Consider the following 12,192-nt stretch of genomic DNA (forward strand, 5'->3'; position numbering starts at 1 on the left):
TCTCTTCATCAGACTTTTTCAGTCAGTCTTTTATTCACAGTTTCAATAATTCAGCACATCCAACTGTGTAATTTGTAGACATAAATGTAAAAAAACAACATACATATAATAATATTGTATAGGTAGAAATTATAATTCAGTTAGAGGGAAAATATAGCATATGTTAATGTATTCAAGTTTCAGGCTTAACTGTCCATGTGGAGGGTGATTAAGAGAAAACGACAGCATAGATATAGCTACATATATTTACATATTTAATTAAAGTAGCAGTTTCACAAAAGATTTAAATTAAAGTCCTGTTGCAATTGAGTCAGCAACTCTTACCTAATTTATATTCCACCCGAGATGTATCTTTGTTAATTTGGGTTTTTGTTGTCCAATAAGCATGAATCCTAATGATCTTACATTAAGAGCTCACGGCTCATTCTCAGGGCTGAGAAGAAGTGCGCAGAGAAAGCTGCAGTTTGTCTGAGCTAGCTCAGCTTTCTCACTGAGACTCCTCAAAACTCTTCCATGATTCAGGAGGGGCAAACGCCCTCCTTAAAGTGAGCATGGCTTCTCTCTCTCTCTCTCTCTCTCTCTCTCTCCTACTCCTCCTCTGAGTTTATTTGAGGGCATGCTCATTGAGATTGAGCTGTTCATAGATGCCAGAGTTACAGCACTGCTGCTTCTATTTGTTTCTATGGACACTGGAGGTAAAGTTGCTCCTATTGGCTGCTTGGCTCAGCCAGTCTGCGGTCTATTTCCTGGCGGTGGCGGTGCTGTTGCTGCGCTGGTAGAACAGCACATAGGCTTGATTGGTCTGAAGCTGGTTCTCTGAGACTGGAGTCACACTGTAGGTGGGCAGATGGAGAGTAATCATGAGAAACAGCTCCAGGTTTTTGTGTCTCAATACAGACGACCCACAGACACAGTGGGCTTTTGTAAATAGACAATGCCGTTTGCAGAGCATCGGAATAAATCGATTTGGCTGCAGGGCGAGTCTCACCTGGAGTCATTGTAGAAGCACCAACCATTTTTATCTGAACAGCAGGCTGTGTAGTGGCCCATGTTCACTGTCCCAGCATGGTTACATATTGCATATAAATCATACAGAACTGGGCCTGTGGGGACATATGTAGATATTATGACTTACTAATTCCATTCAACACGTATCAGCCAGTTTTATCTGTACAATATAGAATATTACACTTATTGTAAGGAACCGTCTTCATCTATCACATTCAAAAAATGATTAAAAATTTCAAATTTTAAAAAAGAGCTGTAGATGAGCTGTTGATTATATGCCATTATGTTGTCATTACATTGTATTTAAATTGATTGATTGATGGATTGATTGATTGATTGATTGATGAGCAGAAAAAGGTGTTTGGTTTTGTTACCACAGTCGACAGGCCCGTAGCGTCCAAGGTCCAGGTTAGTGAGTGGGAAGGACACGTACACTGTGCTTTTACTGATAGACCACCGTGAAGTCGTAAAGCGGTTCAGATCTGATCGAGACTGTTAAGCATCATCATAACTTCCTGCCCAAAAACATCACTTGCCAATGAGGTTAATGAACTAAGAGTTGTTGCCAAGGATACGGATTACAATAACCTGGGGAAACCTCTGGATGGAAAGTCGCTTGGTGCACTCTGTATGTCTGTTACACCTCTCACACATCTGAAACACAGAAACAAACACACACCTCAAGAGTTTTTCAAACATTAGCAAACGTAAGATCCGTTTAAGGTAACTAATACAAAAGAGTTAATGGAAACGGCTGGGATTCTGAGGAAAATGTCATCCACCGCTCATATTTGACTTTGTATTACATATATTGTATAGTGTTTGGGGTGCTTACTCATCCTGCTCGCATCTATTCCAATTATACTTTAAATTCAGAGGAAGTGCTTAAGAACGGCAGTCAGTTTGCTTAGGAAATCTTTCTCGCACATATCTTTTCAAACCTTTATTATATAGGACAGACAGGAAATGGGGTGAGAGAGAGAGGTCAGAGTCAAACCCACGGCCGCTGCCTCGAGGACCTTCAGAGTCTTTTCATGGGGCGAATGCTCTAACCACTCAGCCACCACCCGCCCCATACCATAATGTTTAAGTTATGCGAGGAAATAAAAAATAATGAGTCAAATAAATAAAATTAGATTACAGATGGATAAAAAAAGAAAATCGGTTTTGGACCAATCCTTTTCGAGGTCACAGTGTCCGTGTCATTGACCCCAAAGTTAGAGACACATTGATATATTTTAATCCATTGGTTTTGCACTCTGTGTTAACTTACTGGTGAATTCTCTTTGTCCAGTTTCTCCTCCTGTGAGAAGAGCTCCAGGCATTCCCTCAGCGTGACCTCCCCAGCGGAGCTCCTCTTGGGGATGGGCAGTGACAGATCGCAGAACACATCGAATGTGTTGGAGTAGTGGGAGCACACTGAGCAGTGCAGCGAGCTCCTCAGCTGGCCCGAGAACAGGTCTGCGAGAAGGGTGAAAGGAATAATCAGTGGGTGGCCTTCATCTAAGTTATCACGCAGACGAGTCTGATGGATCACCATGACCGCTCTCCTCACCTACTATTCTGCTGTCATCTCTCTCCAAATGCTTCTTCCACATGGCAGCTGCCTCTTCTGAAATCCTACGCCAGGCCATGAGATGAGGGACAGAGAGAGATGTGGTCACATGAAGGCCATCAAAGTGTGAAGGAGAATCCTTTCCACTTAGACATACACACCTAAATCTGGCAATTTTTTGTTCAGGTTCCTTCCCTGTTCGGCGAACGTAGGGTCTGCGGTTGATTTCTGTGTGCAGCTTGTCTAATAGGAACCTGAGGAACTCCTGTGCATCCTGTTGACTAGGTTAAACACAGAGACAAAGACTTTTTCATGTCATGATTATTCTCTGTTAGATTGATGCATTATACAACATATGTTATATCTTACACTAAGTTATACTATGTTATATTGCTGCACTTTACTATACTTCTACTTATACTGTTAGATTGATGCATTATACTATATATTATGTTATCTGGTCTATATTACTACACTACTGTACCATCGTATGTTAGTCTGGTGCACATAATTTATATAGACCTGACCTGCCACTCACTTTACCATGTCGTTTGTCTCAAAATACTGTGTATAGTTTATATGTTTTTCTATTCTTAGTTTAGTTTATATACCTCTTATTATTCTTCCTATACTAATTTTCTGTTTTTATTCCAGTTGTACAGAATTTCCCCTCTGATGATCAATGAAGGTCCTTATTATATTGTCTCACTGTTACAGGCTGCTACTTCAAAACCAATCTATACCCGTGGGCAAAGTAGAAAATCAATTGAAAAAGTTTACTATTTCTCTCTTGTCCTTGTAACAGTTGTGCAGGTACAATGTGGATAGTGTATTGCATTGCAGTTCACCTTGAGGAAAAGAGAAACACAATCTATATCCTCACCTGTAACCACTGAAGTAAGGCACAGCGCCTTTAAAAATATTGTAAAACTGTCGTGGGTTTACAGCCTTGTCCCCTTCATTTACATCCCAAAGGCCTGACAGCACCTGAGAGAATGCTGGGACAGGAAGGCATGGAGCAGGGATGAGAAAAGACGAAAACATAATAGGAAGGAGGAGGGAACAGCAGGAGAGAGGTACACATACACACCTTCCATGAGCTTAGCCTCCTCTTTGGAGAACTTCTCATCTCTGTAGGACATGAGGAGGCTGTAGTCCCGTAGGCCACGTGTGTGAGACAAACACTGGACTACTGCGTTCAGGAAACACTAAGTCGGAGACAAAGTAATGGGGAAAAGTAAGCATGTTTATTGAAAAAATTTTGAAGCGTTTCATAAAAGCACTTTGCTTAAAGCACATCATTAAACACTTACTGTGTTTCCTATGTTTCTAAGGCCAACCCTTCCACTTCCTATAGTGAGCTGCTCCTTCTGGAAATTAAAGACAACACATAAAGCTGTTGATCCAAACTACATCTGCAAGAATACAGCATATTTGAATTTTTCTACACGTGGTTCGTTGCATGCATGCCCTACTATTTGACCCCTGGCTATGTCTGTACGGCATGTTACTTTCTCTCTGCCTAAACCCGCCATGTCAGTGTGTGTACAGTAGGACAGATTTAGCCTTCTTATCCCATTAGCATGGGATAGCAAGAAAGGCTAAAAGGGGGCCAGCCTGAAGCATTCATCCTATTAGAGAACAAGGAGTGCTGACAGGTGCTTAAACACATGTGTTGGTGTGTACTCTCCATTAATGCCTTTACATAATCTCTCTGTGTGAGTTTATGTTTGTCTCATGAGAGTCCCTTAACTTCATGTTTAAGAACAATCTTTCAAGACCACCAGACTTGAAGGTTTGACCATAAATTAAAGGTTTATACAATGTCATGTTTTGCACACCTCATTGTCGGCGACCAGAAGCAGGCCCATCAGTGAGGTGTAGAGAACAGACTGGGAGATGTCGGCCGTCTCTCTCTGGAGGCCGTTCTGGGAGACAAGGGTTCGACACAGGGCCTCACAAGAGCCCTCAACGTTGACGCTACTTGCTCCAGGCATCCTATTTTAGAAGTGTCTTCCACTTCTCCTGAGACAGACAGAAGGGCTTACCAAAAATGAAGCCAGACAGTTTGCGCCTCAAACTGGTCTCAGTTTTTTCACATGCAGCGTCAAAGCTGAGCAGAACGTGATGATCATAAGAGAGAGAGAGTCCTTCTTTTCCCCAGGCAAATGTCGAGGGGATGCCATTCACAGCTGAGGGAAAAGAACAGGACTGACTTGTGAATGAGCATCCGTTAATAAATAAATCCTTATCTTAAATAGATACACCTCTGCATGTTTTTATAGCATGAAGGACAGCTCGGAAAGTCAAGGTCTGTCAGAGACTTCGATGAAACCAGATATTAACATATCGGGTTTACAAAAAGAGAGATTTCCGGAGACCTCACCTCAAGAACTATTTGACTAAAGAATCAAGTATATAGCATTTTAAACAGAATCTCACAACCACGGTTTGCTCTGAGACGTTATGCCTAATCTACACTCTCTATTGCTTTTCTGTGCAGGTGAAGGGTAAAATCTCAGAAATAAAGTTAGTTTGCAAATAATTCCTCACAAATATTGTAGCATTAGCAAATAAACAGAGCAGTTTGGACTCACCTGATCAATTGGTCGCTCTATCTGTGGACAAACTGTCCCAACCAAACTGTTCCCATCACCTGCTGAGCTGTTAAAAATGCATAAGGGGACGTCTACTGTTTCACTGTGTGGCTGTTGGCTACAACTGATAGTCTACCTCTCTCCCCTGCCCTGTCACTGGTGTCAGAAGGGGGGGGGGGGGGGGGGGGGGCAGAGAGAGAGAAAGGGTGAGAGAGGGAGGGAGGATAATCATCACTAATCTTTTCTTTTTAGATCTTGCTATACTTAAGACTTTTCTTTGTTTACTTTACCACGAGTACCTTCAACAAACTTTTAAGTGTCAGTTTATTTAAAAAAAAACAAAAAACATTTTACACATTCACATTCAGTAATACTGTCCTCAAGCTCAACAGTAAACTTCACCACAGTCACAGAATCCATCAGCAAATGCAGGAAAAAACAAAAGTTCATGTTGGGAGATTCTAAATGTGTGTAACCACTATCATCTTTCACAAACAGTTCATATTTTATTGCCTCCAATGTCAATGTACAGATCTATGGACACACATCGGGCCTCCTGATCATCAGTCAGCGACTGGTATGGTCTGCCACTTCTGTGTCCGAGCTGAGGCTGAGCTCGGCTATGTGACAGAGGGCGGGATCAGTGAGAGGAGAGAGCTTCGACTGGCTTGTATGAGCCGTCCGATCTCGAGATTGGACAATCGCTTGGCGCAGACAGGTGATCCACTGTTGCTTGCTGAAGGAGTCGTTGGCTTGCAGGATGTAAGGGTGAAATTTGGAGCGTCCTCTGCTGCTCACTCGGAAACAGTTCTTCACTGGGAGAAGGAGAGACACATGCCTGAATTTAAAGTACACTTTAATAAAGTATACTAATTGTGTTTTATAACCACTGTAGGTATTTAGGTATTTTACCAACAAATTATAGTATATATACAAATACAATAAAGTACATTTTCAGTACAATGAAATACCACTTTGCAAATATTTATATGAGTATATCTATTTTCAGTACAATTGGAGTTGAACTTAATTATAAGTACACTTTTTAGGAGTATATGTTAAATATACTTTAAGTTAAAGCCAAAAAGTATACTTGTAGTAGCTTTTGAATACTTAAATTGTATTTTGAACACAATTAAGTATACTACTTTTTGACCTGGGAAGATCTAAAAAAATCATATCATACATATACTGTAGTGCTTAAACACATTTTCTTTTCTCAACAGCACATTAATCAAACAATTTTGATATTACTTTATTCATCAAGGATACCAACTATTTGCTGAAAATGTTGCCGCTTTTAATAGATTGATCTAAATGAAAATAGATATTAAAAATTGTTGTATGTATATATGTTACCTTTATCATTTCCTCCAGTGAAGGCTCCCCTGAACGTGCCCCCTCCAGCTGCCTCCCCGTCTGGGATCTCCTCCAGATTTATCAAGGCGTTGGGCAGCGGCTGTCTGTACACATGGAACATCTGACCTCCATCTCTGTCCTCCCCTGGCCTGGTCAGCACCAAAGCCAGCTCAAACAGGAATACATGCAGGCGCTGACAGAGGAGATATTACGGTAACATATTTGGTAGTGTTAAATACAAGAATATGAGCAAAGATCTGTAAGCACTGGTGGAACAAGTGCATGTTACTTTATGGATCCACTGTGTCTTGGAGGATCTTTTCAGCTAAGATACAAACAGATCAACAACCTTCAGGAGAACCAAAGGTCGATGGAAGGAACCTCAGAGTAGTTGTACATAACCACAGAGTGCCGCTACCTGGCCCTTGTTGTTCTTGAGCTCTCCGTGGCAGTAGAGGAAGCGGGACAGTGGGATATCTGGTAGTCTCTGACTGTCTTCGAGGTATATGAGGCCCCGTCTGTAGAACTGACACTGCGCCTCTCCCGTCTTCTTGTTCACCTCCGCCACGATGCTCTGGATCAGGTCCAACTGAGCAGAACAATATTAATGTATTTTATGTATCATTTTGGTGATGAAGAACGTGTGCCATCCCCTCCAACATCTTTGTTGGGTCCTGAATAAGATACAACTCACAATGTAGAATTAAGCAAAGGGTAAATGTACGTTTCCTGTTTCATATGCAAGCATTTAATGTCGACAGTTAAAGACGACAGGCGTCTCAAATGCAAAACTGCCTCTTGAACATATTTTCATATTTCTCATTCCTCGATTCGTCTTTGATATAAAGTCATTACAGACCAGCAAAAGTGGCGAACATGACCGTGTTATTTTCAGGTTACTGATGTCACATCACAGGCTACTGAAGTTCATGTTTCATAAAACAGTTATCTCTTGTTGCCATTTGGAGGCGCCTATGAGCAGAGTATTTCAGATTTGAAAAGGAAATATTAGCTAGAGCCAAATGTCTGGACTTCCCACTCATGAATTCTGATGGATTTCATAAGATAAAAACGCCTAAATATATAATCGACAGAGCCCGCCAGATAAACGTTGATTTAAAAGCCTCCCCACCTAAAAAAATAGGAAATAATTAAATGATGTTTTACTGAGTAATACATAAACATTATATTAGCAAATTTAAAGGAGACTCGGGTCTATCTAAGGCTGCACACTTCTAACATAAACAACCTATGTGGAGATCATTCAGAACCTTTTAGAAACACATAAACGTGAATGTATAGGTCCCCAACTCACCGCATCTGACAACGTGTCCTCATCTGGGTGCTCTGGAGGCGTGCACTTCTGTATCTCTTTCAACAGCAGCGGGTATTTGACCAAGCGGCTTCGAGGGAGATCCAGAAAGTTCCACAAATCCAGTTTCCTGCTGAACGAGGACTCCTGACAGAGGCGCAGGAAGTGTTCAACTCTTTTCTCTTGCTTTTTCTGGTCCAGCAAGGCTTTAGCCCCCACCTGGTTACAGCAGTACGTAACATAGGCCTCCAGGCAAGGGAACTGTAGAGAGGCAGGAGGAGCAAAGGAGACATTTGTAGTCAGTTAAAAGCAGAGACACATACTGACTGAACTCTATGACTCTAGTTTAGAGAGGAACAAAACAGAGAAAATACAGGAACTGGAGAAAGTGAAGGTGGTGTTGTGCCCGTTTCCCTTCTTCTCTCGTAGTTCTTGGTTTCAATGGTAGTACTCACCCAGTTCAACAGAGTAGGGCCCACCTGTCCAACAGTCTTCCCTAAACCTCTCAGCTTCTCAAGACGATTCAGAAGATCTTTTATGAAATAAAGACAGACCACAAACTGTTGAATTCTTTATGATGTTTGACCAACTGGATGCCAGTGTTACTTTAACTCAGAGACATATAAACATGACAAAAAAAACATCATCAGCAAACTTTATAAGTTATAACATAAAACCAGAAGGGAATGAATGAGCACTCTCCTTTAGTGACTTTAAACACTTGCTTTTAAGGCTAGACAACACAGTTAAAATCAATATTACCATATGCCAAGTGTAGTATAATAATTGATGTTCAAAGCAGTGGTGGTCCACTGTGATGCATTTAAAAAAAAAATCAAAGATAAAATATTGTATATGTATTGAAAATCTTATATATGACAGTGAAAGGTCCCATATTGCACAAAGTGAGATTTCTATGTCTTTGTTTTTAATTATAAAGCAGGTTGAAGTGTGATTTAAATATTGTGAAGGTATCAAAACACTCAATTCATAGAGAAATGCACAAGGCCCATATTCAGATATTGTGTCTTTAAACGAGCCATCAGGAATTCTGTATGGTTGTGATGTCACAACTATACCATACAGTATATAGGTAGAAAGTGCAGAACAGTGTTCAACGGTAGAGGTAGATAATGGGATAAGCAGAGAGAGGGTTTACCTTGATGGATAGGAATGAGTGAGTCCAGTGTACCAAAGATCTGTCCCAGCTCACTCTCTGTCATGATGTCCAACTTGAGCATGGGTTCATAGTACACCTGGCAGCAAACAAGAGACCAGGAGGCACAGGCAAAGAAAGAATAAGTGCAGTATCGAAAGAAGTGTATCAAAGTTTGAGGAACTTCAATATGCAAAATGTGTTCTGATATAAAGTAACAGAGGTCAAATGCTATTGTGTAGAAGTCAAGTACCTTCTTGACCAGACTGAGGTCCTCAATGAGTTGTCTCTCTCCCTGAGTCAGCTCGTAGATCACCTGCAGAAGACACATGAACGCCCGACATGTGGATGCAAGAAGAGGCGAGTCTCACATGCAAACACACAGACACTGTGCGCTCTCACAGCTGATTGTTCAATAAAGGAAGTTTAGCCTAGAGTGCCAGCTCACACCCTCTTTCATAATCCCTGTGTAGTGTAGAGCTGCTTCACAGACATAAAGAGTTAGCACTAGTCACCCCCGCCCCCACACTGCAAACCACAGCCCCACAGCTTGACCCAAATACCCTAAAAAAAACCTAAAAAAACATTGCACTATATTTAATACACCTGCAGAAAGTTTAGTTTCTGCAGCTTAACTAAACTTAGACAGGCTGCCCCCTCGCACCTCTTGTCGTTTGATCTCCTTCGCAGTGAGGTCATGACTCTCCACGGTGTCACTCCAGCACTGGCTGTTGCGCCGGCGTGGATACGATGAGGGCTTTGTACGAGAGCGCAGGGGACAAGGGGGCAAAGGTCGAGCCTCTGTGCGAAAACTAATAGATCGCTGTGAAAAGGGCAGAGTAGTTGAACCTCATTAGGTATTATATACTGTAACAACTGCTGTGTGTGTGTGTGTGTGTGTGTGTGTGTGTGTGTGTGTGTGTGTGTGTGTGTGTGTGTGTGTGTGTGTGTGTTTGAATTATTACCGAAATGGACTGTCCAATGCGTTTCAGAGCAGGGGTCTTCATCGGGGTTATGACACCAGTTAGGCTATTGGACTTAACCACAGGTTTGACCCTTTTATTGCTTGGCTCCTAAAATTAAATCATCATGATCATCATGGGTGGGTCATTCATCAGACTATCACTGGCTGAACATTAGGAGACTTTAAAAACAACTGAATGCACGTCTGGCCCCTGCAAAACAGGAACACCTCACCTCTGAATCCCTCATGTGGCCAGACATCATCTCACCCTCATCATCTTCCTCTTCATCCTGATAAATCATAACAAGTCACACGACAGAATTAAGTTGGAAGTGAAGTTGAGAAAGCGTAAGAGTTCAGGAAAGAGAGATGTGTCGAGAGGGGTGAGATGTTGCAGGGTGCAGATCTCTCATTTCCTGTGTGACTCTTTCAAAGAGGAAGAAGGTTGAAACTGTGCCTCTGTAGTAAAACACAAGATGTTGGTCTGTTTTTGCCACACTTACCACATCAGCTGTATATTCAGTGAAGTATTAGAGGGAGACTTTACTGAGTGAGATGTATTCAAATACATGCAGTAAGTATATATCTGTTTGTGCGTTTATGATACATGTGGTAAAGATGACAGACAAACAGGTAAACTGAAAAAGTGGCTGAAACGTGACAAGATGTCACATAAGCAATGTTGAGAAGTTTGTGTATTCATGGAGCCTCTGTAGCCGCACAGCTAAACATAATGTTCCCCATCTTTGCTCTCAGCTTTGTGGCCGCAAAGGTAAGGTTGACTAACTTCCGTTAACCTAGTTACAGAGAAACAGAGAGAGAGAGAGAGAGAGAGAGAGAGAGAAAGAGAGAGAGAGAGATAGAGAGATAGAGAGAGAGATGAACAAGAGGCCGAGAGTTTAAATGGTGCGTCAGATATCACTCACTTCTATGATTCTTATCACAGATTCAGGTGTCGAGTCTTGTTTTCTCTTCTTCTGAAAAAAAAAAGAAAAGTAGAATTTTATGTTAAAGTGAGTTTCTTGGTTTCAAGAAGTCCCAAGATGAGACAAAGGACGTGAAAGAAACAAGGTAGATGGGGTGACTTACCCCAGCATGGTCACAGGGGATGGAGTGTGTCTCTCCTAGTGCTGCAGACCTAAAAAGGGCAAAACCCAAACAGCCGTACACACAGTAATGTTATTTTACTGGAGATAAGTTTTTTTTTTTTTAAAAACATCCTGAATGGAACCTAGTAGCATGTGCATAGATGACCAAATTGGGAGATCAGTCCCTCAAATTATTAAAAGTACATTCTTAATAGAAAGGTAAAGATTATGAGTACTTAACAGTAATATTAAAGAGTTTTGTTACCATGACACCTTTCATGCCCACAACATAAGTATACTGCTGTTAGATGCTGATATCTGGATCTGATCTCAGCATTTATATACAGTTTGTGGCACCCAAAGACTGAAACATGATTTAAGTAATATAGTTTCATACCAGGAAGTCCTTGTTTCCCCAGACTCCTCCACTTCCATCTTCTTTGTCTTCAACGCATCTTCACAGAAACATTACACTCTCAAAATGAGACAGGTTGATATATAATCCAAGTTTTTCTTACACCGGTCCTTCCTCTGATTCTGTAACGTACAGCCAGTTGTGTGCAGAGAGCTAGTCAGTTCAGTGCACTCCTTCCTCATCACTTTCTTCCTCATCTCACACCAGACCACATCCTTTAGAGTTGCACATTTTCATGTATCCGCTCTTCTCACAGGGGAGGGTTTTAAACCTCCAGCTCCTTCAAACCCATCAACTAACAGATGGGACTTTAACACTTCTTTCTTTAAAGGACCTGACTGAATTAATGAAAAAATGCAGTGACACAAGGGAGTGACAGCAAAATATTCAGGAAGCGCTCTTTTAAATAAATGTATCAACTTTAGATACATTTGAAAACTCATCTGCTACAGGTCATTTCTTGCATACTCAAAAAAAAAAAAAAAAAAAAAAAAAATCTAACTAGGGTTTTTCTTTGTAAGTTCACAGGTAGGCGTTTAGCTGATTCAGACTTCCTGGATATGTTCTACACTGGAACAGAAGCAGGTCAGACAGGAAAAACACACGTATGACACTTCCAAATACTTATTTAAGTCTTGCACAAGTTACATTTCTACATCGGATACATCACATTTTTTTTACCAAAACTAACTCACAAAGTCAAATAACCACAGAAATGCAGGTGTGTTTTTACATGTT

The 12,192-nt window shown here is 41.2% G+C and overlaps 2 protein-coding genes across 2 annotated transcripts; both read right to left on the reverse strand.

Moving 5' to 3' along the window:
• Positions 1 to 739: 739 nt before the first annotated feature.
• usp21 (ubiquitin specific peptidase 21) lies at positions 740 to 4,560 on the reverse strand (the record flags this gene model as incomplete). The annotated part of the gene is made up of 11 exons (XM_083920522.1): positions 740 to 833; positions 989 to 1,103; positions 1,383 to 1,490; positions 1,584 to 1,662; positions 2,282 to 2,469; positions 2,564 to 2,628; positions 2,725 to 2,844; positions 3,447 to 3,561; positions 3,654 to 3,771; positions 3,877 to 3,933; positions 4,405 to 4,560. The coding sequence occupies 11 exons, from the start codon at positions 4,558 to 4,560 to the stop codon at positions 740 to 742; spliced, it is 1,215 nt and encodes a 404-aa protein (XP_083776648.1).
• Positions 4,561 to 5,565: 1,005 nt separating this feature from the next.
• On the reverse strand, positions 5,566 to 11,614 carry arhgef3l (Rho guanine nucleotide exchange factor (GEF) 3, like). Its single transcript, XM_083920606.1, has 13 exons — positions 11,437 to 11,614; positions 11,041 to 11,089; positions 10,878 to 10,928; positions 10,185 to 10,241; positions 9,953 to 10,060; positions 9,652 to 9,810; positions 9,241 to 9,303; positions 8,991 to 9,087; positions 8,287 to 8,363; positions 7,835 to 8,092; positions 6,938 to 7,108; positions 6,520 to 6,712; positions 5,566 to 5,975 (listed from the first exon to the last, which is right to left on the reverse strand). Exons 1-13 carry the CDS (start codon positions 11,472 to 11,474, stop codon positions 5,728 to 5,730), a joined length of 1,569 nt encoding a protein of 522 aa, XP_083776732.1. The 5' UTR covers positions 11,475 to 11,614; the 3' UTR covers positions 5,566 to 5,727.
• Between the last annotated feature and the right edge of the window lie 578 nt (positions 11,615 to 12,192).

The sequence above is a fragment of the Echiichthys vipera genome (assembly GCF_963691815.1).
Source record: "Echiichthys vipera genome assembly, chromosome: 9".
NCBI lineage: Eukaryota > Metazoa > Chordata > Actinopteri > Perciformes > Trachinidae > Echiichthys > Echiichthys vipera.